Raw genomic sequence first — 26,574 nt, 5'->3', positions numbered from 1 at the left:
TCTTGGAAAACTCGTTAAGAAATAGCATAGTAGACTTCCCCGGACAGTAATGATTCTCCCTAGCAGAACTCTTAGCTGCAGAATATACCATCTTACTATCGCAAAGCGCCTTAAGGTTTCAAGTCTCTAAGAAATCTCCACAGCCACATACCCACGAGTGCTAAGATTCCTTAACAGTCATGTTAACCTGCCACATTCCAGCAGACTAGATGATCTTTCCTCTACAATCCAATTTCCATCCTAAAGGAAATATTCCACATCCTTTCTACTTTACTAGCCTCACACAAAAGATCTCCAAATAGAAAGTAACACAGGGTGACAAATCTAAACTTAATATAATGATGCATACATTGTGATGGACTTAGCTAAAGAAAGGACATAATTCTAGGGGCTGATAGAATCGACATAAGGGCCAGGGTTTGCATCTTAGTTGCAGGAATCGTGCAACCAGGTGGCGATTCTGAGTAAGAATCGCGACTCCACGTTTCTAGAAAGAAACGTGTAAGAATCGCGTTTCTGTGGAGAGAGAAACGCGATTCAGTCCAAGATGGGATCGTAAAGGAGAGAGAGAGAGAGAGAGAGAGAGAAACCCTAGCCTTCGACGTCGACATGAGAGGAGAAAGAAGAAGGATTGTTGAAAGAAACTTACAGTGGACCAGTGGTGGCAGCTTTGTAGTTGGATTAGATTAGGGCTTCGATCATCGATCACGATTAGGGCTCTCACTATCGATCACGATGGTCTTCGTCTCTGAGGGCTTCGATCAGCTTCGTCACTCTCTTCTCTCACTGTCGATCTCGATCTTGATGGATCGTCTTCGTCTCTGTGCTTCTCTCTTTCTTCGTCTCTGCTTCTCTCTCTCTTCATCTCTCAATCGTTGTTCTCTTTCTCTCTTCATCTCTGTTTTAAGTTTTAACTGATCATATTTATAAAAAAACTTCTAATGTGCATTAAAAAATATATATATATATATATATTACCGCTCCCCGAGACGCTCCCAACCTAAGAAACTTCTATCGGCTCACGATTCCTCGCTTCCGCCCCCGCTCCCGCTTCGTGCAACTAAGGTTTGCATACGTAGCAGGTTAAAGTTTGTATGGTTTCCAAAGCGATTGATAGTTGGAATGCGAAAAAGACAGAATTGGTTGAAAGTAATTCTAGAAAGCCAAAATTAGATTGTAGCAAAAGGGTGAGGCTGCAGAATTAGGAGCTTTGGGATGAAAAGCTAAAGAAAACTTGTAGTAATCAAAATAACAAAATCTGACTGCAAGAAGACTTTATAGTCTTCAGAGTCAACCCTAATGTTAGGTTGCATTCATCACAAAATCTCAAAGCATGGTTGTTAAAATCAGAATCCTACGTATCAGTGAGAGGGTCCCATGGATCGAATCGTAGGATCGGATCAAGGATTGTAAGATTCTCCTTTCTATTAAAATTAACATAAAAAAACAAGACGTTGATTAAAAAATAAGGTAAAAAATCATAAATTTAGCGATCCCACTTACGATCCCACATGGTCCTAAACGATCCTACTTGCGATCTTGCTATAACACCAATTCTACAACAATTTGGATCATTTTTGCAATTTAGGATCGTACGATCTGGATTGGGATTTTGATAGCCATGGTCTAGAGTGTGTTGGCGATGCTAAGGCACTCATTAAGCTGACTAGACTTAGGCTTCTTCTTTTTTGGTAAGCACCAAATAAATTAATTAAGGAATTTTCCGAGGGGGCACAAATACAATTAGAGGTAAGTAAAAGAAAAAAGTACGAAATGAAGTTTCAAGACCTCCACTCCAAAAACAAAAACCAATACCAACTATTAAAGTACTTCAACAAAGCACCATCTTCACATAAGATGCTTTCTCAATCGGATTGAGATTCTCTACACTAATTCTTCTTGCAATAATCTTGCAATACTAGTTTAAGTAGGTGATTTTTAAGTCTAAAATACAATCAATTATGATTTAAGTGGATGGTTTAAGTTCAAAACACAATCATTCTTGCAATAATCTTGGTCAGTGCAAGATTATTACAAGTAGTATTGTAGAAAATTATATTCCTTCTCAATTCTCCTCATTGATTTCCATTTAGCTACCCTAACTTAACTAAGAAAACATAGAAAAAAGTGATATATGGATGCTATTTCATAAAGTTCCTCTTAAACTCTTCCCTAAATACAAAATCTTCCCTAAATACTGAAGTCAAATCATTGATATCAAGATTGTTAAGAACCCAAAAGAATTAAAATTCCAAGAGATCAGATTCACATCCTTCTTCACCCGTATGTTGCCACATAACCCACTTTTAGGTTTTCTTCTTTCTTCAACTTTAGGTTGGAGGGACAAAACTCTTGTGCTACCTGAATGACTGGTGCTCCTCTGTCCACCATTACCCATGTTTGGCCTCAATAGAGCTCCAAGTCAAACATTTAACATCTCTCTGTCAATGAGGATGCCAACTGGCATGCAATAAAACCACATTTTGAGCCTTAAACTCTAATTCAAGCCTCAAACAAGATGGAAAAGTGGTTTGTTCTTCAATAAACTTCAATCATACCACCGCAAAACTCGCCAATTTTTTAGGGAAAATCCAACTTTAAATAATGAAAGGGCATATTGTCTACAACCACTCATCCTCCATACGAAGCTATTAATACATCACAAGGTGAACAAATTTCAGCCTTCCATTTATGAAGAACCACCTCAACTGGACTTTCTAAGAAACATATACCACAACTACTATACCCGTCAGCCTCCTTACTATTATAGAAGATAATAGCCATGTTAATGAGGAAAGGATAACAAGTAAACCTATTGTCAAACCTTCTACTCATTGCATTCCATATATGAACCCAGGAATATGTAATTTCTGTCTTATTCTTGTACATATGGTGGCAGAGTCACAACTATAAATCATGCTCTCATTTTGCACCATACTCCTATGAAAAACCCTTGGCAGTTAGGCGAGCGTTGTAGCGCTCAATAGAACCATCAGAATGAGTCTTGACTTTGTAGACCCATTTACAACCAACCAAATTCTTACCAGCAGGCAAAGGAACCAATTCCCAAGTACTAGTTTTCTGCAAAACAGACAACTTTTCCTCCAATGCAAAGCAGACAACCCATCCTCCATAGCTTGAGTCCAATGAGGATCCTGACAGGCCTCCTTATAAGACTGAGGTTATGAAAAAAAAGTAAATAGCAAACAAAAACGTACAGTATAAAGGAGAAAAACATGTTTTTGCAAAACCAAGTCTGACTACCTGTTTACAGATGCGAAGAGGATACTTACAGTTAGCAAGATCAGAGTTGTAAGAAGCAGGAGGATCAACAGCAGGAGCAGATACAACTGGTGGAGGGAGAGCCTTGCGACGAGAATACACTAACACCGGAGGAGAAGGAGAAGGAGAAGGACAAGGAGAAGGAGAAGGAGAAGGAGCAAGATCAGGCTCATGGGAGTCGGTGGAGAGGGACTTATTAGGAGGGGCGGTACAAGGAGAAGATGGAATAAGCTCGTGGAGAACATTAGAGATGTACTCATTACGAGGGACCTCAGAAGGAAATGGATCAATATAAACCAAATCCTCTTTAGAAACTAGGGGTGTGAGAGGAAGAAGCTAAAAGTAAGGTAGACATTTGAGAAAGGCAACATGACGGGAGATATAAAGGCGACTGGAAACAGGGTCATAACTATAAGATTTCTGAATGACTTTTGTATATTCAAAATTGTGTACTAATACAAGAATATATCTGATTATATAGTAAACCGAACCGTAAGACTAAAAGAAAACACTGCCATATATATATACCGATACAATCTCTCCAAAAAGGAAACACTGTCATATATCTAAACCTAAAACACTAGCACATATATACACCTATACACTCTGAGAAAAGGAAACACTGCCGTACATATAAACCTAACCTAATATTCTCATACCCTCGCTCAAACTCAAGGTGTTATAACATAAAACACCAAGAGTTTGCAAGAAGAAACTGAAACCGTGCAGTGGTGTGAGTTTTTGTAAAAAAGTCAGCAAGTTGCAGAGTCGAAGAGACAAAAGAAAGCAAGATAAATCCTGACAGACAAAGTGACAATCAATCTCAATGTGCTTTGTTCGTTCATGGAAGACAGTGTTATGGGCAATCTGAATGGCACTACGATTATCACAATAGAGGGAGGTCAGAGAAGACGGAGGGACGCCCAAGTCAGAGAGAAAACAACGAAACCAGACAATTTTAGCAATAGTATAAGCCATAGCACAATACTCAACTTCTACAGTAGAACGAGCAACAACAGTTTGTTTCTTACTTTTCCAAGAAATCAAGGAATCGCCAAGAAATATACAAAAACCAGAAGTGGATTTACGATCTATAACATTTGCTGGAAATTTGTGTTAATGCATATAATAAGATAGTGGCATATGATAGTGGTGTTGGTGGTAGATAGTGGCATGTATAGAATATGATAGTGGTGTTGGTGGTAGATAGTGGCATGTATAGAATATGATAGTGGTGTTGGTGGTAGATAGTGGCATGTATATAATATGATAGTGGTAGATAGTGGTAATATATAATATGTAAGTGGCATATAATGGGTTATAATGATGTTTGTAATATCTCCTATATAAGGAGTGTCATTTGGTCTTGTAAAATAAGAAGTTTTGAATATAACAGAAATATATTCCTTCTTCCTCATATTTTCGGAGTTCTTCTTCCTCATATTTTCTAAGTTGGTATCAGAGCTACAAAAAACACAGCAGCCCTAAAACCGTCATAGCCATGTCGGAAGTCACGTCCGAAACCACTTCAACCCCAGCCGCTGCCATTCCGGTGAAAACGTCCAACTCTCACTCTGTCCAAATCACCACCATCCGCCTAAATGGTGATAATTTTCTCCGCTGGTCACAATCTGTCCGGATGTATATCCGTGGGCAAGGAAAGATCGGTTACATCACTGGTGACAAGAAGGCTCCTGCTGTTAATGATCCGCTGTTCGACAGTTGGGACGCTGAAAATTCCATGGTTATGACATGGTTGGTCAATTCCATGGAGGAGGATATAAGCTCTAATTACATGTGCTATCCTACTGCACAAGAATTGTGGGATAATGCGAGGAAGAATTATTGGCAGACCTCCTCTCCCATCCATTGGCGAAGTATTTGCCGAAGTCAGAAGGGAAGAGAGCCGAAGGAGCGTCATGCTTAAGAAAAAAGGTACTGGTGAATCAATTGAAATTTCTGCTTTAATTAGCGATGCTGCGGCCAACAAGGCTGCAAATTACCAGCGCAGGTTTGATGATAAGCCACGGGTCTGGTGTGATTTTTGCAACAAGCCTCGCCATACACGCGAAACGTGTTGGAAGATCCATGGCAAACCTGTCAACTGGAAAAGCAGCAAACAAGGAGAGAAGAATCGTGGCTTTCCTACCGCTAATGAAGCCGATTCAGGTCCCTTCAACAAAGAGCAGATTGATCAACTCTTAAAGCTGATAAAATCCAACTCCTCATCCGGTACTCCTAGTGTTTTGTTGGCACAAACAGGTAGAAATCCTAAAGCCTTCTCTTGCCTAAACTTCTCTCCGTGGATCATAGATTCCGGTGCCTCCGATCACATGACTAGTTTTTCCCATTTATTTAGTACCTATTTCCCTTGTTCTGGTCATGACAAAATCAGAATAGCCGATGGTAGTTTTTCACCTATTGCAGGAAAATGATTTATTAAACTAACTGAGAAAATTAATCTCAATGCTGTTCTTCACGTCCCCAACTTAGCCTGTAACCTTTTGTCTGTCAGTAAACTATCTAAGGATTCTAATTGTCGTGTTACATTTTTTGAATCCCATTGTGAATTTCAGGACCAGAACTCGGGGATGATGATTGGGCGTGCTAGGATGCTTGAAGGTCTTTACTACTTTGATGAAGTACCTGTTAGTAATAAAAAAGCTCAGAGCTTTAATAGTACTAGTTCAATCTCTGTTCGACAAAAAATAATGCTATGGCACTATAGGCTAGGACATCCTAGTTTTCTTTATCTGAAACATTTATTTCCAGAATTATTTAAAGGGATTGATTGTTCTTCTTTTCATTGTGAAAGTTGCATTTTTACAAAATTTCATCGCCCTACTTATTTGCAAAACCTTACCAGGCTTCCAAACCTTTTTATTTGATTCATAGTGATGTTTGGGGCCCTTCTAAAATCACTACTCTTTCTGGTAAAAGATGGTTTGTTACATTTATTGATGACCATACCCGCTTATGTTGGATTTATTTGATGAATAAAAAATCTGACGTGAAAAATTTATTCACAAATTTTTACAATATGATTGAAAACCAATTTCAAACCAAAATTGGTATTTTACATTCTGATAATGGAACAGAATATTTCAATGAGCAGTTGGGTGAGTTTTTGGAAAAAAATGGGATTTTTCATCAATCTACATGTCGGGATACCCCTCAACAAAATGGCATTGCAGAACGAAAAAATAAACATCTACTTGAAGTAGCACGTGCTATAATGTTTTACATGCATGTTCCTAAATATTTATAGGGTGAAGCAATTTTAACAGCCTCTTATTTGATAAACAGGATGCCTACAAAGGTGTTAATATACAAAACACCTTTCGATTGTCTCAAAACTTTTTTTCCTGACACGAGGTTGTTTTCTGATTTACCCGCCAAAGTTTTTGGATGTACTGCCTATGTTCATGTTCCTAGTCAATTTCGTTCAAAACTTGACCCCCGTGCTATAAAATGTGTTTTTTTGGGTTATTCCTCAAACAAAAAGGGGTATAAGTGTTTCGATCCTCAAACCAAGAAATTTCATGTGAGTATGGATGTGTCATTTGTGGAAACAAAATCCTATTTCCCCAACACTTCTCTTCAGGGGGAGACAAGTGGAGTAGAAGACCGTTTTTGGGATATTTCTATCCCGCTCCCCAATATCATTTATCCTACACAAAAACCACATCTGTCTGATAATGATCACTTAGGAGAACCAAGTTCTATGATGCCTAGTCAAGAAAATTCTTGTTTAGGGGGAGAAGTACTACAAAATGATCTAAATCCTGAGCTTCAGGTTTATACTAGGAAGCGATTTCATCTGAGGAATAATGACCCGAATGTCCATCCTAATGACCCGAATGTCCACCCGAGTTCTGGCATCGAAATTTTAGGTAATCCTATTCCTTCTATTTCCGACCTTGATGTTCCTATAGCAATAAGGAAAGGTGTCCGAAATTGCATTAAACATCCTATTGCAAATTACCTCTCCTATCAAAGACTGTCTAAAAACCATAGAGCTTTCACATCTAGGATTTCACACTTGTTTGTTCCAAGGAATATACAGGAAGCATTGGATGATCCGAATTGGAAATTAGCAGTCATGGAGGAGATGAATGCTTTAAGAAGAAGTGGTACTTGGGAGATAGTTGACCTACCCAAAGACAAGAAAACAGTTGGGTGTAAATGGGTGTTTACGATAAAATGTAACGCAGATGGAAGCGTTGAGAGATACAAGGCGAGACTGGTGGCTAAAGGCTTCACTCAAACTTATGGGATCGACTATCAGGAGACGTTTGCTCCTGTTGCTAAAATAAATTCCATCAGAGTACTATTATCTCTTGCAGTAAATTCAGATTGGCCTCTACATCAACTTGACATTAAAAATGCATTTCTCAATGGTGATCTTGAAGAGGAGGTGTTCATGAGCCTACCGTCGGGATTTGAGCAGAGACTTGGAAGCGACAGAGTATGCAGATTGAACAAGTCATTATACGGACTCAAACAATCACCAAGAGCGTGGTGTGAACGCTTTGGGAAGGCAATTATCAGTTGTGGCTTCTCGCAGAGTCAAGCAGATCACACAATATTTTATAAACATTCAAAAAACAGTAAAATTGCAATTTTGATTGTTTATGTTGATGACATCATTTTAACTGGTAATGATGAAGCAGAGTTAGCAGCCCTCAAAGAGAAACTCGCAAAAGAATTTCACATTAAGGATCTGGGAGCCCTCAAGTATTTCCTCGGAATGGAATTTGCAAGATCCAAGGAAGGTATATTCGTTAATCAGAGAAAATATGTTCTTGATCTCCTTGGAGAAACAGGTATGCTTGGTTGTAAGATGGTGGAGACTCCGATCGAGCCTAACTTGAAGTTACAAGCTGCTAAGGCTGAAGAAGTCAAAGAGAGGGAACAATATCAGCGACTTGTCGGGAAATTGATTTACTTGTCTCATACGCGGCCTGATATTGCCTTTGCAGTCAGCATGGTAAGTCAGTTCATGCACTCACCAGGGGCAGAGCACTTTGAGGCCGTTTATAAGATCTTAAGATATTTGAAAGGAACTCCAGGGAGAGGCTTACTGTTCAAGAAACATGGGCATCTTCAAGTTGAAGTATACACAGATGCAGACTGGGCAGGAAGTGTTACAGACAGGAGATCAACATCCGGATACTGCTCCTTTGTAGGTGGGAACCTAGTTACATGGCGGAGTAAAAAACAGAATGTGGTAGCTAGAAGTAGTGCAGAAGCAGAGTTCAGAGCTGTTGCCCATGGAATCTGTGAAGTAATGTGGATTAAAAGAATTCTTGAAGAATTAAAGCTTTCTCACCCGACACCTATGAAGGTCTATTGTGACAACAAAGCAGCTATATCTATATCTCATAATCCAGTTCTACATGATCGCACAAAACATATAGAAGTGGATAAACATTTCATCAAGGAGAAAATCAATGCTGGCATAATCTGTATGACCTACCTTCCAACAGGTGAACAATTAGCTGATGTGCTTACGAAGGGACTACACAAGAAGCAATTTGATAAGCTGACTAGCAAGCTGGCTATGGAAGATATCTTCAAACCAGCTTGAGGGGGAGTGCTGGAAATTTGTGTTAATGCATATAATAAGATAGTGGCATATGATAGTGGTGTTGGTGGTAGATAGTGGCATGTATAGAATATGATAGTGGTGTTGGTGGTAGATAGTGGCATGTATAGAATATGATAGTGGTGTTGGTGGTAGATAGTGGCATGTATATAATATGATAGTGGTAGATAGTGGTAATATATAATATGTAAGTGGCATATAATGGGTTATAATGATGTTTGTAATATCTCCTATATAAGGAGTGTCATTTGGTCTTGTAAAATAAGAAGTTTTGAATATAACAGAAATATATTCCTTCTTCCTCATATTTTCGGAGTTCTTCTTCCTCATATTTTCTAAGTACATCACTAACCCAATCAGCATCAGCATAGGCGACTAAAGCCAAGGAAGAAGTAGAGGAAAACAGAAATCCTTGGAAGATAGTACCGCGAAGATAGCGATGAATCCGAACCAAAGCAGCCCACTGTGTAAAACGAGGAGCAGAAACGAACTGACTAACCACATGAACAGCAAAGCTAAGATCAGGACGAGTAATTGTCAAATAGACTAAGTAACCCACGAGCTCCCAATATAAAGTAGGATCAAACAGAGGAACATCATCGATAGTATTAAGTTTCACATTAAGCTCAATGGGGGTATCAGCAATCTTAGTGTCAGTAAGACCAGCACAGTGAATAACTTCATTAGCATACTTGGCCTGATATAGAAAGTAGCCATTGGGAGAAAAAGTTACCTCAATACCAAGAAAATACCGCAATGGGCCCAAATCCTCCATTTCGAAGGTGCGGAAAAGATGCTACCTAACCTCAAAGATAGCAGAAGAATCAGAGCCAATAATAATCATATCATCCACATACAATAATAAGGCAACAAACCCAGCAGAAGTGTGGAGGAGAAACAAAGCAGAGTCCTAGACAGAAGGATAAAACCCAAGCTCAGTAACAGCAGTCTGAAAGCGATCATACCAAGCACGAGGAGATTGTTTCAGACCATACAAAGCACGTCGAATACGACAAACTTGTCCAAAGGAATGGTGAAGGCCAGGAGAGGACACATGTAAACCTCCTCAATGAGATGACCATTAAGAAAAGCATTCTTAACATCCATCTGATAAAGAGGGCAATGACGAACAGCAGCAACAGATATCAAAGTATAGATAGTAGTCATCTTGGTAACAGAGGCAAACGTCTCCTCATAATCAATACCATACTCTTAAGAAAAACCCTTGGCAACCAGGTGAGCCTTGTAGCGCTCAAGAGAACTATCAGAATGAGTCTTGACTTTGTAGACCCATTTGCAACCAACCAGATTCTTACCAGCATGCAAATGAATCAACTCCCAAGTAATAATTTTCTGCAAAACAGACAAATCATCTTCCATAGCTTGAATCCAATGAAGATCCTGACAGGCCTCCTTGTAAGACTGAGGTTTTGAAAAAGAGTGTATAGCGGACAAAAATGTACAATATGAAGGAGAAAAACATGTTTTTGCAAAACAAAATTTGACTACTTGTTTATGGATGCGAAGGGGATACTTACGATTAGCAAGATCAAAGTCGTCAAAAGCAAAAGGATCAGCAGCAGGGGCAAAGACAACTGGTGGAGGGAGAGCCTTGCGACGAAAATAGACTAATACCGAAGGAGGAGAATGAGAAGGAGAAGGAGCAGACGAGAAAGGAAGAGGAAAGGAGGGAACAGACTCATGGGGGTCAGTGGAGGACTCATTAGGAGGGGTGGTATAAGAAGAAGGAATAAACTCATGGGGAACAACAAAGATACTCATCAAGAGGGATCTCATAAGGAAATGGATTAATATGAACCAAATCCTCTTTGGAAACTAGGGCTGTGAGAGGAGGAAGCTGAAAGTAAGGTAGACGTTTGAGAAAGGCAAAATGGCAGGAGACATAAAGGCGACGGGAAACAAGGTCATAACAACGATAATCATTCTGAGTAAGACTATAACCCAAAAAAACACATAGGACAGACCGAGCACTAAGTTTGGTCCTATCTTTACGGGATAAAAGGACAAAATAAGCAGACCCAAACACACGAAGGAGGGTGTAATAAGGAAGTTGAGAAAACAAAGCTTCGTAGGGAAACCGACCAGAAAGAAGAGGGGTAAGTATACGGTTGAGAAGAAAAACAGCAGTAAGAACTGCCTCATCCAAAACGAAGTCGGAACGGAGGCAGAGAGAAGGAGAGACCTAGATATCTCAAGGAGATGACAGTGTTTACCCAAATTGGGCAGGTGTATCAGTACAGGAAGTTTGGTGAATGGTACTCAAATTGGCCAAATATTCATAGAACTCAATTTTAAAGTATTCTCCACCAAAGTTAGACCGCAACAATTTAATAATAGACCCAAACTGTGTAGTGACCATAGATTGAAAAGTACGGTATATCTAGTAGAAGTCAGATTTATGAGTCATAAGATAAATCCAAGTGCAACGGGTGTAGTCATCAACAAATGAAACATAGTATGTAGAGCCCCTTTTAGTGAGAACAAAAGGACCCCAGAGATCAATATGAACTAAAGAAAACGGTGTATCAGATATAGAGGTACTTTTGCAGAAAGGTAAGGCTATTATTTTGGCAAGTTTATACCCCCAACAATCAGTAAGTTGACTAGGAGAAATTTTTACCCAATATACCTGATTAAGCTAAAGACCGTAAGCGGTCAGCAGACAAATGCCCTAATCTGGAATGCCACAAATAGAAAGGAGTGAACAAAGAATCAAACTCAAAAGAGAAAAAAACAGTCAGAGAGGTAGTCATATGCAGATGTAGGCTCTCCACCACATAGAGGTCTCTAACTCTACGACCAGTCCCAATCTGCCGCTTGGACATCCGATCCTAGACAAAACAAATGGAAGAAGAAAAGATAACATCAAAACCGAAGTCATCAAGCTGACTGATAGAAAATAAACTGATAGATAACTGAGGAACATAAAGGACAGATGGAATAAAAACAGCAGACATAGCAGACAGAAAGACAGACCCAACAAATATAACAGACATATCAGACCCATTAGCAACATTAACAGTAATAAGAAAAGGAGAGAAAGTACAATTTTGAAGTAAGAAGAGATGAGAAGTCATATGATGAAAGGCACCAGAGTCAAAAATCCAGACAGACGAAGATACCTGAAAAAGGCCCAAGCAAACCTGAATAAAGAGAGGAAATAATGGAGGCAGATGGGGACGGTTAGGAGGTAGACAATATATGCTGCAGTTGACTAATTTGAGCACTCAAGGAAGCGAAGTCAGGATCAAGAGCCGAAGCAAATGCAATAACTAGCAAGAGGAGCCCAAAATTGGTTCTGAGACTGTTGAAAAGACGAGGTAGACAGGCGTCCCTTCTTGGGATAGTGGTACTTCTAATAGCCCCACTGATGGCAGACGGCACATTGATCTGAAACCAACAACCTATTTTTGGCCCTAGCAATCTTATCATTCGACATTGCAATAAACCACAAAATGAAAAGACAACTGATAGGGTCTAAGTGTAATAACACAAAACTGATAGGTCAAACTCAGAGGAGAGATATCGAGACCCACAAAATTAGAGAACTACAGAGAGAGCGAAATCGTTACAGAGAGAAGCTTCGTGACTCGAATCTTCGGTCTCTTAAATTGGTCGATCCAGATGCAACAGTCAGATGGGTCGAACGAATGACCTAGATGGGTCGAATGAGAGAGACAAAGCAACAAGATAACAGAGCTTACAGAGAACCAGAAGTTTCGAAGAAGAGGACCAGAGAGAAGCAGAGTTAATTGCAATGCGTCACCCACGCGAGTCAGAGGAGTGACAAAGGGGTTCGAACCAAATGGGTCACCCATGCGAGTCACACATGCAACGAAGAGATGTGACCCAGATGTGTAAATTAGATGGACCAATCACACGAACCAAAAGCTGAGGTACGATGATTCCAATGCTAGATGAGCTTGATTCTGGCAAGAACCAATGTCGATTACGATATGGGTACAATCGCAATTCTTGTGGCAGAAAGAGGTCGTTCAAAACTCAACAATCGACGGTGCTAGGTTTTCATACACGACTATGATACCATATAAGATTTCTGAATGTTTTTTGTATATTCAAATTGTGTCATATAGTAATTCTAACCCTAAGACTAAAAAGGAAAAGAAAACACTGCCATATAGAAAAAGGAAACACTGCCATATATAAACACAATATATACTACCATATATATAAACCTACTGCCATATAAGAAAAGGAAACACTGCCTCATATACACAATGTACACTACCATATATATAAACCTAACCTAATATTCTCACAAATGGAAGGAAACTATTCGGATAAACGAGCAAATGAACTAAATACAACCGAAGACTCATGCTGGAGAAGAAGACTTAACAATTGTCATAAATACACAATAGATTCAAGAGATAGCTGGTGAAGGGATAAGGTTGCAGGCCGCAGCTTTTGGTTTTCTGATTAATAGAAGAAATAAAGGAAAGCCATAATATTTTCATATTAGGCTTTTTTTTATTGATAGAAGTACTAGAATATACAGAAGAAATAAAGGAAAGCCATAATATTTTCATATTAGGCTTTTGTTTCATATTTCTTATAAGGTAAAGGCGATTTTCGCTCATAAAATGCTAGCATAGTAAGATTGGATGAAATTTTAATAAATAAAAAACAAATGCAAGACATAACTGTGAAGGGGTAATGTTGCAGCCGCAGTTTTATTCCAAAAGGTTTGGAACTCCCAGTACATTAGTTGAAAGTTCTCCAAAAAGGGTAAATTACAAGAATCCCCTATACGTTTTGAACATCATTGTGGTGATTATTTTCCTTTTGTTTTATCCTTGTTTCATAGAGTGTACCTCTATGAAAAAATGACCAATTATGCAAACTGCATTATCTTGTCATGCCTCCAAAAGCGCCAAAAGTTCTATGCAGTAGGAAATTAGCAACAGTATACTTGCACTTGTGCACAAAGCCAGTACAAGAATTTTGAAAGAAAATAGTTTCTCAGTGTGGATCAAATAATGCCTAGAGTAAGACATTGCTATTTTTCACCACCATGCTTCCTGTATTTCATGCATGCAAAACCAGCTACAAGAACTACTTGATCTCAAAAAAAAAAAAAAAAAAAACACTAGTATGAAACTCTTAGTTTCAAAAGTTGAGACAGGTTTTCATCTCTGACATATAGCAATGCGCTACAACCAAGTATACTTGATCGTTAACTCACCATCCAGCACAAGCATCTAAAGCTTCCTCAAGAATAAAAGACAAAAATAGAAAACAAAATAATGAAAAAAAGTCGGAAACAATGAACAAAAAATAAAGGGGGGAAAAACACCTTGAATTGTGAGCGTGAATCAGCTTCCAGTTTTGCATAGAAAGCCCGCTCTTCTGGAGAGAAATCCACCTTAGTCAAATGTATTGTCTTTGGTGGTAATCTAATTATAGGCTCCCCATCAATCAATGTGCCTAGGACACAGGTTGATGATGATCAGCACCGAAGAAATAAAAATAACTCCAAGTACACATTAGTGTGGCACAAGTATATAAGATCTATACATTTGAGCAACAAAAGTTGAACCAAGTAGCACCAACCAAAGTTAAACAAAGAAAAAAATAAAATAAAATAATCCAGAAAAACACAACCATATTCACATGTGTAGATAAATAGCTAAATAGAGGCCAGCAGGAGAAATAAAATAAGAAAAAACTAAGCAATGAAAAACAGGGCACAACTGGCTCCAAAATTGTAGCTCAATTTCAAATTTCTAAATATCAATGCAACAGTGTACTCTCTTTTATGCCATGCACCCTCGTGCACATTTTCTAGTCTATATATATTTGCTACCTTCATGTCAACTGAACACAACCAATAATATATACTTCTATTATTATATAATTATAAAAACTACAATTTGAATTATTCTTTAATATTAATGATTAAAAAAGTGGGTCAATAAAATAGCTGGACGACTCCTTTTTTTGGGTTGACAAGAGTCCTGCTAAAATTATTCCCAAACTAGCAAAATGTGCACCACATGGCCACATAGAAAGATCAGCTAGAAAGCACTCCTGACAGCAACAGACGAGCTATGCAGAAGCATCAAGCTATGACAAAGAACAAGATCTGTAGATAGGTTTCTATTGTTCACAGATTTTCTAAAAGAATGTTGTCTCCATGATTTAGAGATCTCACGTTGCATATTCCGGCATATTCCACAGCTCCAATGCCTAAAAGAACTAGTATATTGTGGGAAAAATATTTGCAAAACATTCTAATAAGAATTCAAAACACACACAAGTTCATGTCAGTGCACATAAAAACTGAATTACAATCTGTGCAACAGGATGAAACTACTTTGAGACACATCCATTGTTATGGTCCAAAACATAAACATACCCACACACATAAAAGAATCAGGCATAGGAGTTAGTCACCTTTTGTTCGGCGTAACATTATAGCCCTTAGAACAGCTTGAAGCTTCTTGTAACCATGAATTGAGTTTCTAGATATCGGATACTTTATTGTATTGCAAAATGACTTATAAACAGCATATGGATCATATTTCAGGAATCTAAAGTAGCTGTACAATTCATCAATTGCATTTTGTATGGGTGTACCAGATAAGCACCACCTTCTTTTAGCTCTAAGGCCACAGCAGGCTCTAGCCACTTGTGTTCTGTGATTTTTGATTGTTTGAGCTTCATCTAATACCACCCTAAACCAACCAACTCTTGCAAGTGCACCACAATCACTATCAATAACAGAACTATCAATTCCATTTCTCCCCTTCTTTCCTCTCTTACCAACATTAAATGTCTTTTTCCGTTTTTTATTAGCAGAAAATTCAGAAGATAATCCATATTTCTCCCCATTTTTTTGGTCCTCATCATCTTCATCAACCAAAGGCTGTTTAGGAACTTCATTAGTCACAATAGCATATGTCGTAAGAACCACATCATACTTTGCTAATTGAAGAGGATCCTTCGTCCTATTGCTTCCATGATAGATTAAAACAGAAAGTTTTGCTTCATCTGCAACTTTGTCATCCAGCTCCCTGGCCCACTGTCGAAGAACACTTGCCGGACACACAACCAATGTCCCAGCTGCAGGCCTCCGCCTACTCAACTCCGAAATAGAAGTAGTCGCTTCTGGAATCAACTTAACATCATCAGATTCTCCAGTCTGCTTGCCTTTTTCCAGAGTGGCACTGCCATTCTCATCATCATCATCCAAATTCAAGGCTTCAGGTTTATGATCGGATTGACCTTCTGGTTTAGATTTTGATTGTAAGAATCTCTGCATCTGTACAAGGGCAATCACTGAGATAGTCTTACCAAGGCCCTGTAAAATAACAGCAGAATAAGTCTGCATAGAAGATTTATAAAAATCCCAAACAATGGGCAAGGTCAACCTAATTACTAATTATTAACCTGATCATCAGCCAGAATTCCACCCAAACAATGTAAACTTCTTGTTTCCTTCTGAAGCATCCAAGCCAAAGCAATTTTCTGTAAAATAAAATAATACAAGATTAGAACATGTTCACATGCAAATGGAAGGACAAATTAACAAAGATAGATCAAAAATAAAAATTGAGAGAGAGAGAGAGAGAGAGAGAGAGAGAGAGAACCTGATGTCGTAGAAGAGAGACAGACAAAAGACCATCAGGTAATGTTGCTTCAACTTTAGGTTGGTTAAGATCCTACAATACATTGTGAACAATATCCATCAACTGTTGATTTTCCAATCAAGGATTATTATTCAATAGTTATTAACGTACAAGAAATTTGAAGGACCAATTTTATTCTAGATTTCTAACATCAAAATTAAACTAATGAACTAGATCCCAAGAGCTGAACAGTTATGATGCAAAATACATCCATTAAGAATAGATATCATTGAAGCATCACTCCTCCCCTTCTTTCAATTATGTGTTCCAACTTCCCTAGTAATACAATAAGGTTAGTTCAGGTCACAAGATCCCAAAAGACATTGGTATTGCGGATTAAATCGAACTAATAACTGGTTGAATCAGGATTTTGATGCAGCACCAGGCCAGCTGTGAGCAACACAAGTAATTCAATCATAGATAAAAAGTAAGAAACAATTCCACCTTTGAGGTACTTTTCTGCCCTCAATGTAGGAATATTAGGGCAAGGACAGACCTTTTCATAGCAAATAAAAATGTGAAACTATGAAGGGGGGGGGGGGGGGGGGGGGGGGGGAGGAACAAAAATGAAAGTGCAAACGCTGGTAAAGGATATGGTGCTAAAAGGAGTCCAATGATGAAAAAGAGTCATCTACAAAGTTTCAACAGTTTTGCATTAAGGGCCTAGATGATTTAAGTTGAAATCTAGGTGTAGATTAAATCTACAAATCTACAGTGTTGACAAGATTTACTTTTGCAAGCGATTTTAATTTCTCAATATCAATATTAATTTGAAATTAAAAACAAATAAATAAATTGAAACAATATGCATATCAAAGGAAACATAATGGGATAGACATCCTCTGGTAAATGGATCAACTATATTAACCAAAAAAATACCAGATACGACCTAAATAAGGATGCTAAAATTGGACTGGTTCACCTAATAATCCATCCAAACTGAGAAACCACCCAGCCCGTAAATGTGTTTCATAAACACAGAACTGAGGCCCCATTGATGCCATTGGACCTCCTAGTGATGGGCAAGCGCAACAGGGAAACAGCTCATCTTCATACCAAAAAGACTACCACAAAAGTTTATGTTCCAGTAAAACTAATAGGAAAGTTAAGGAACAGACACAGATAGAAGGAACACTAAACTTTTTGTTTTATCACCTAAAACAATATTACATAGTTTGAAAAGAGGAAAAAAGAACGAAAGAAAAAGATTCATAGATGTTAGACTTGTCCCGCATCCTTTTCTAAGCCACCCAAGCTTGGTTTCTATAGACTAGAGGCCCCTCCACCTATTGATAATTGATTTTGGGTTGGATTTCTCCAAAATTCTAACATAGTATCAGAGCAACAATGAACGACGACTTTGTCATTAAAAATTTTCTTTTACCCACAAAGATGAATTGCATAAAACCAACCTCCACTAAATTAAATTAATTCTAGAAATTGTTTATTTTCAAACTCAATTCAGTTTCCCTCAATTTCAAAAAAGTAAACCCTAATTTTTAATATTTATGTTTGTTTAATAGATTCTGTCAAATACTAAACAAAAGATTGACCTCAATGATAACAAAAAGACAAGATTGAAACCGAGATGCTATTTTACATACTTTTTCATTCATATTGATGTGGTCACCTGAAAAATCTCATCCAACCATAACTAGTATCACATTTTACATATCTAGTTAAATTTAAAATTTGATGGGGTAGTTGACCCCATATTCCAATACCTAGCTGCCTTGACCCTGCCTTTGCGTCTCAAAAGGACATGCAGACAAGCAATGAAGAGCTACTTAATTCAAGCCAGCAAGAAGACAGGAAGCTAATTCCCTTCCACTGGGCCTTTCTTCGCTGTGTGAACAAGGTCTTAGTATGTATGGGCATTCTGGGTAGGTCCCAATAAGTCACTGGTCGAAGGTTTAGACCAATTGCAATTCATCACCATGTTGCCCGCTTTACCCCCACCACCGTAACCTGCATCATCATCATTCGCAATCACACCCTACATCACAATCGTCGACCACCAGCCCGTCGCACCACATCTCAATTGCAACGCTTCACAACTATCTCCAACAAGTCACAGGCACTCACGATCACCCATGACCAGTTCTTTGCAAACCGTACCCTCAAACATTGCCTACAAAGTTTGCTTCCACCAGTGCCAATGATCTTCAATTGTTCTATGGTCTTCGATTGTTCTCCAATTGTCTCAGCTCAGATAAGGACTTCTTGACTCAACCACTAAAAACGATCACGGATCCTACTTTTCTAATTTTTTATGGAGTAAATTTTTTAGATGTCTATTCTGCTACAATGTGTTTTGTGATGAAGACTATGTTTCATGGTTGAGGGATTTTGACATGCACAACTCCTACTTTGCACTATTACCTCTTATGTTTTGCTAGTTGAGTGCATTGGAATTCTTGATTGGATAAGGTGGGCCCATGGATTTGACGAGTTCTATTCAGTCTCCATTCGTCTAAATGGAAGTAACTATGCCCAATGGGCTCATACCATTGAAATCCAAAGTTTACAAATTGGAGAGTTGAAGATGCCTAGATTCAGAGTTGTCTATGGAACAGTATGAACCATAAAATCAGTTGTCTAATATTCTTACCAACTACGAAACTTGTGTTGACACTAGAGAAGTGCTCTAGTCTCAACAATCTCCATAGAACTTACGATCTTCATTGGAGTATTTCTCCCTTCCTATGAATGATCTTTCTTTATTCTTGTCTGGTTTGCCTCCATTCTTTGATTCAGTGAAATCAAAGATTCCAGATAGTAAGGAGCTTCCTTCTCCGAGTGCCGTTATTAGTCAACTTCAATAGGCCTCCTTGTCTGATTCTACTTTAGTTGCACAACCTTCTAGCGAGAGATCCACTTTAGTTACTAACTACTATAGGAGGTGGGTTACTAACTACTATAGGAGGTGGTAAAAAATCTAGTGTCGGCTACGGGTGGTCATAGTGGTTGATATCATGGTAAAGGAGGTAGTGATCATAAACGTCATGAGCAAGGGGGAGGAACATATCACGGAAAGAACCATATTACAGAGTTTAGTTAGTAGAGACTTGCAATACATAAGGTTTAGTGTTCAGGAGGTGGATGAACCACAGATTGGTACACTCCTTCAACTGTAGAGTAGTATCTATTCCTGAGGAAGACTCTGCTTTGGGTACAAATTCTCATGGGTTGCAAATTCTCATGGTTTCTCCATTGCGTCGTCGGCTTGCTCTAGTTTGGCTCCAATTGCATGGAATCTTAGTTTTGCTAGAAATCTCACTGATAGAGAAATTGGGGATTTAACCTCCTTGTTGTCTCGCATTGATCATTTGTCTTCGTATTCCTCCTCAAGGGATAAATTGGTTTGGCTTATACATTCCTCTGGTGTATTTTCTTGCAAATCTTTTCTCGAAAAAATCATTGAGAAGCCAAATATTCATACTTTCCTCTTCACAAAAGAATCTAGAAGTCGTTTGCACCTCTCAAAGTGAGGTTCTTTATATGGTCTCTAGTTCATAGAAACATTTTGACCAATGATGTTCTTCAAAGGAGAAGGCCCGTTTTCTCTCTCCTCAATGGTGCATTATGTGTAAGGAAGAGGGGGGAAACTCTAAATCTTTTCTTTTTCTTTTTTTTTCTTTTTTTTTTTTGCACTGCCTAGTGGCAAGGTGTTTGTGGCAACAATTTTTTACATGGGATGGCCTTGCTTGGGTGGCACCCGAATCATGTAGCTCTATGCTTTCTATTGATTTTCGATTCCTGGGCTGCAACAAGAAAGCAAAGGTGTTAGGGCTTTGTGCAGTTTTTGCTCTTTTCTGGGTTATATGGTTGGAAAAGAATGCAAGGATCTTCGAAGATGACAGATTTGACATTTGTTCAATGTGAGAGAAAATAAGGTTTTTGGCACCTTTTTGGGCTTTGGTCGCTCCCCCATTTAGAGGAACCCCGCATTTCTTAATTTCTAGTGATTGGAAGGCCGTGTGTGTTTCTTAGTTTGATTTTTCTGTTTTTGGTTTTCGCTTTTGAGGACTTCTTGTCCTCCTTTGTACTTTTCTATCCTCTTTCTCTATTTTAATAAAATTCTTCTTTTGTTGCTGATCAAAAAAAAAAAAAAAAAGAGAGTAAAGCAATACAAATCACACCATACCATGGAATGAATTATATCATATTATGTAGTTTAGTAAGTAGAGACTTGCAACACATAAGGTTTACTGTTCAGGAGAAGGATTGTTGGAATGTGTCCCACATTACTTGAAGTTGCCTCATCTGTGCTAGTTATAAGACTCTAGTTTCCCTCTCCTTAATATATGGATTTTAAGGAGAAGTGTGGATTGGGCTTTTTAATTTGGTATCAGAGCTTGGTTGGGCCTGCGACTGGTGTGTTGTTTGTCCGACTAGTGTATGTTGTCGTCCAAGAGGGTGTGTTGGAATGTGTCTCACATTGCTTAGAATTGCCCCATCTGTACTAGTTATAAGGCCCCAGTTCCCTCTTCTTAATACATGGGTTTTAAGGAGAAGTGTGGGCTAGGCTTTTCAATTTGGTATCAGAGCTTGGTTGGGCCTGTGATTTGTGTGCCGTTTGTCTGACTACTGTATGTTGTGGTCCAAGAGAATGCGTTGGAATGTGTCCTACATCGCCTGAAGTTGCCCTATCTGTGCTAATTATAAGGCTCTAGTTTCCCTCTTCTTAATACCTGAGTTTTAAGGAGAAGTGTAGGATGGGCTTTTCAATTAGGATGAGCCGCAGATTGTAACACCTACTTCAACTATTAGAATAGTACATATTCTTGAGGAAGACTATGCTAAATTTTGGGTACAAATAGAGCAATACAAATGACACTATGAAAGTTCAATGAAACAACGATAAGATTACTGTCTACAATCAGAATGATAGTGGTGACAGACAATGATACGTAGGAAGTGACACAACTCAAGCTGAGATTAAACAAGGAATTTGATATAATAAAAAAACTTGATCCTTTGAGGCACTTTCTCGGGATTGAAGTTGCCAAATCCAATAAATGCATCTGATTATTTATTTGGTGGGGGCTTATTTGTTCTGCCTTTGGAATTGCTTGGGTGTAGCCGATGGGGGTTTTGGAGTTGTTGTGGAGTTAGAGGGGGGTTCGGGTTGAGCACCGTCGACGACAGGTTTGGTCATTGGTGCCATTTTGTGTGATGTGGTTGATTTGGTTGCAACGGAATCAACATACTTTTCTAGAGACACGTCATTGTGTTTCGTGGCTTGAAAACCATTTATTAGTTACTTTGTACAATTGGTCAAAGAGAAGAAGGATGGATCTAGATTTATTTGTTTCTTAGACTTTTTAGATGATGTTATTGGTTAAAAGTTGTTAGCATCATCCCATTTTGGGGTTTTCTTGTATTCTTTTGTTTCATCTTGATGCTTTCCCTATAAAGTCTAATTATGTATCCCCAAAAAAAAAAAAAATCAAATAAATGCATCTTTATTTCTCAAAGTAAGTGCATTCTCAATCTTCTTGATGAAAGAAGCATGTTGAATTGTAGGCCATAAAAACTCACCAATCAAGGCTAAACATCATCTTAGTAGTAGTGTCGGTGATCCTACAAACAAGGAGAGATACAGGAGACTTGTGAGGGACTCGATATATGTTCCATACTCATTGCATATGTAGTCGAGGTTGCAAGTCAGTTTATGCATGATCCTCATTTAGTGCATCTAGATGTAATATATCGCATTTTGAGTAATCTCGCGTCAGCTCCTGGAAAAGAGATATTGTTCTCTAACCATGGTGGCTTGAGATTAGAGACATTTACTGATGCAAATTAGATAGTTTCAATTGATGATAGACAATCTACTTCAGGCTACTATACTTTTGCAAGGGGAAATTTAGTTGCTTGGCATAGCAAGAAGCAAGTAGTGGTGTGTAGATCCAGTGCAAAGGCAAAATAAAGGGTTTTGGCTCATGATACTTTGAGAATATTACGTTATATGTATATATGGTAGTATATATATTCTGTATATATTAGGGATTGAGTTATATATGTCATGTATATATTAGGGTTGGAGTGAATCTTTGTGTTTTCTTTTCAGTTCTAAAGTTAGATTGTTATATAAACTGGTGTATTCTTGTATTAAAAACACATTACAATATATAGAAATATTCAAAAACTTATATGATATCAGAGCCATATTCGAAACCCTAGGTCTAGTCTCGATCGTTCGACGTTCTCTCGCTTCATTCGAACTCGTTGTTCGAAGTCCTCTCTGTGTCACGAAGGCCTTCTCTATGGTTCTCTGAAGTCATGAAAGCCTCCTGATTTTTGGTCTGAAGTCGCGACCCTCTACTCTGGTTCATCTTCATCCTTCGCTCTCTCGCAAGGGTCTCTCTTACTTGCACAAGCCTGCTCTCTCTCTCTCTATAGTTCACGATCTCTCTCTTCTCTAGTTCACGATCTCTCTCTGGTTTGTCTGATCGTCTGGTTCAGACTCTCTCCCTTCATTCTTTAACTTTGGTTCTTCCTTAAACTGATTGATATTTCTAGGTGTTGAGTCAAAAATCTGGTTATTATATTTTGACCTCCACTGGTTCTAATACTTTTCATTTAGGTCCCTAATAGCTTTTATTTACATATTATCACCATGTCAGACAATAAGACTTAATCTATAGCTTGCAAATTTATTGGAGCCAATTATCCTTATTGGTCCAATGTTATGAAAAAAAATTTGCTTGGTCGAAAAAAATGGAGATATGTTTCTCGTTCTGTTTCTCGTTTATCGGATCCCAAAAAGGATGGATATCAAGCTAATTGTGACGCTTGAGATTATGATAATGCCCAAGTTCTGACTTGGTTTCATAATGCTGTGGATGATCGTATTGGGATGATCTCCAAATACACTACTGCCAAGGAGGTTTGGACTATTTACAGGGGATTTATCAACAGTCCAACTTTGCCAAACGATATGAATTGGAAACAGCTATTCAGAGTGCTTGCCAGCGAGATCAGTCTATTCAAGATTTCTACATTGAGATGACAGGACTTAGGGATCAGCTTGCTCTCATGGAACCGGCTAGTCCTATGTGTAGTTTCGAGAAAAAGGGTCGTTTAGTGCAGTTCTTAACAACTCTCTCCCTTCAATATGAGGCTATCCGTGGTGGTATCCTTCACCGGTCTCCTTTTCCCTTTGTGGATGCTATTGTTCGTGAACTCTCTGAAGAAACCCATCTTAAGACGGCCAATCAGACTCTGTCTCCATCTGTCTTCTTGGCTCCTTACATTATATGTATATGTGATAGTATATATATTCTGTATATATTAGGGATTGAGTTATATATGTTATGTATATATTAGAGATGGAGTGAATCTTTGTGTTTCCTTATCAGTTCTAAGGTTAGGTTGTTATATAAACTGGTGTATTCTTGTATTAAAAACATATTCGAATATACAGAAATATTTAGAAACTTACCGACACTTGTGAACTAATGTGGCACTAGACTTTACTAGAAGATTTGGGAGTCTATTGTGATGACCCATAAAGTTAGATTGCAACAACAAAATTGCCATTAAGATTGCCCATAATCCAGTTCAGCATGATAGAAGAAAGTATAGTGAGATTAACAAGTAGTTCATCAAAGAGAAGTCGAATAAAAGATTGATTTGTATGCCTTTTGTAAAATAAGAAAATCAGTTGGTGGATGTTTTTACCAAAGGTCTTAGTAGTAGAATTTGTTACCCCATTTTTTGCAAGTTAGACATAAGAGATATCTTCGCACAACTTGGGGGAGAGTGTTGTGTTATGTTTTTATGCTATGCTCAGTTGTCAGTAGCCTGAGGGGTATTCCTGTACTTCGGACCACTTGATATAAATATGTGCTCATGAGAGAGGGAGCTTCTATATACACACACCTAATCCCCTCTATACACACACTTAATGATATTTAATTTTATTACAATTTTATCCCTAAATAAAATTACTATTTTAGACATCAACCAAATTCATCTCAATGCACACATCCTGACTTCACGTTCATCTCAATGTATACATCCAAACTTCACGTTGAAACTGAAGCTTCAACCTTCCTTATTCATAGTTTCTTCCTCATTCATCATTGATATGGAGGATTTATCTTCTGAAAATCAGCAAATAAGTGTTTATGAGAAACATAGCGAAGGAAATGCGAGTTTCTTTTTCTTTTTTTTTTTCCAGCGTCGTTCGGATAACCAGAGCCGAATTGTGTTATTTGGTTCGGAAATCTACTACCGAAATAATTATTTATTTTCGGAAGTTGTTGTCCGAACAAACTAATAAATTTCGGAAGTTGTTGTCCGAACCAATTATTTAATTTCGGAAGTTGTTGTCCGAACAAAGTTAACTTTTACAACATTCAACTTCCGAAAGTTGAACATAAATTCGGACAACTACTTCCGAATGAAGTAAAAAAAAAAATTTTGCAAACTGTATACCAAATTTACAGTTTCGAATTGCAAATTAATTTTTATAATGCCATTAAAAATTTGTGATGTTATACAAAACATGCAATGTCATTACATTTGAAAATAATATCAAATACAATACGTAGTGATTGATTCATATAGGTATAAATTATGTTACAATAATTAAAATTTTAATACATTTTCTCAAATTATTTATCACTCAATAAGAGATTACCACAAATGTAAAAGGAATATACATAAGAAGGGAGAAAAAAAAAAGAAAAACACTGTTCGGAAGTTTAAAACCGAAAGTATATATACTGTTCGAAAGTTGAAATCCGAAACAAAAAATTAATTTCGGAACTTGATTGTTGTTTGAATTTAATATATTCGGAAGTTGACTGCCGAAATAATCAAAAAGTTTCGGAAACCTACTGTTGAAATAAATCACCAATTTCGGAATCCTACTTCCGAACAAATGAATTAATTTCGGCAAACCAGTTCCGAACGATTTGTTTACACTCCGTGGGCCTTCGTCCGTTTTCAAAATGATAAAAACAAAACTCTACGTTTTGATTAATTCATTTGTGATTTATTTCAACAGTAGGTTTGTGATTTATTGTTACTGACAGAGGTTGAAGATGAAAGCTCTGTGTGTGTATTTGGGGATGAAAGCTTTGGGGATGAAAGCTGTGTGTGTGTATTTGCACACGGTAAGCTTCAATGGGTGTGTGTATCCTCAAGGTTGAAAATGTAGCTTAAGCTTCAATGGGTGTATGTATCCTCAAGGTTGAAGATGTAGCTTAAGCTTCAATGGGTGTGTGTATTTGCACCGTTGGGAGAGAGCTGGGTTTGGGGTTGGGGGGTGTATGTGTGTGTGAGGGCAGATGTGGAATAAACCGTGTGTGTAGTGAGTACATTAATTAGGAATTAATTTTTTTGGTGTGTGTAGTGAGAAAGATGTGCAAAGAGAGTATTTGGGATGTGTAAATAGATGCTCCCCATGAGAGAGAACCCTAATTTTGTCTCACCCATTAGCAGTATATTGTCTTCTTACTTATTCTTACATTCATGGCAGCTATAAAGCACGGACACATCTCTGGAGGCAGCGTATGGGTGTCGGACACGCGTCGGACACGTGTCCGACACTCGACCTAACGTGTCCCTGTTTTTTTTTTGAATTTTTGCAGGCGGACACTCTTTCCGACACGCTTGACACGTCGTGGACACGTTGTAAACAGAAAGAAACCCTAATCAAGAGACAAAGAGAAACCCTAACCCATTGAAGATAGAGGGGGAGAGAGAGAGAGAGAGGAAGAACCTGTTGAAGCCTATATCGAGGCTAGATCGAATCCTCTTCGTCACTGATCGAGGTATTTCTTTCGCGTCTCTATTCGTCTCCTCTCTCTCTGTGTTCGTCTCTCATCGTCTTCATCTCCTCTCTCTCTGTCCATCTCTCTCTGTTCTCGCCTCTCGCTCTCTGATCGTCACCGTCGCCTCTCGCTCTCGCTCTCGCTCTATGTCTCTCCCTTTTTTTCTATTTGACTCTCACTTTCTCTTCCCTCTTCCTTATTACCGTGTCTGAGTGTCTCT

The 26,574-nt window shown here is 38.2% G+C and overlaps 1 protein-coding gene across 3 annotated transcripts in view; it reads right to left on the bottom strand.

Annotated features, from left to right (window-relative positions):
- Positions 1–26,574, bottom strand: part of LOC145788582 (helicase-like transcription factor CHR28) — a 57,680-nt gene that overhangs the window by 10,846 nt on the left and 20,260 nt on the right. For 2 of the 3 annotated variants that reach the window (XM_082911899.1, XM_082911900.1), the window contains 4 exons: positions 16,525–16,596; positions 16,325–16,402; positions 15,329–16,235; positions 14,229–14,359 (listed from right to left, as the gene is read on the bottom strand). In XM_082911899.1, coding sequence (XP_082768025.1) covers positions 14,229–14,359; positions 15,329–16,235; positions 16,325–16,402; positions 16,525–16,596 — 1,188 coding nt within the window. The remainder of the gene's footprint in view (positions 1–14,228; positions 14,360–15,328; positions 16,236–16,324; positions 16,403–16,524; positions 16,597–26,574) is intronic. The other variant, XM_082911901.1, reaches the window with a different exon arrangement.

The sequence above is a fragment of the Camellia sinensis genome, unplaced genomic scaffold, assembly GCF_055761805.1.
Source record: "Camellia sinensis isolate YWXY unplaced genomic scaffold, ASM5576180v1 Unanchor14, whole genome shotgun sequence".
NCBI lineage: Eukaryota > Viridiplantae > Streptophyta > Magnoliopsida > Ericales > Theaceae > Camellia > Camellia sinensis.
Note: the sequence above shows the minus strand (reverse complement) of the source record. Positions and strands in the feature narration are given on the sequence as shown.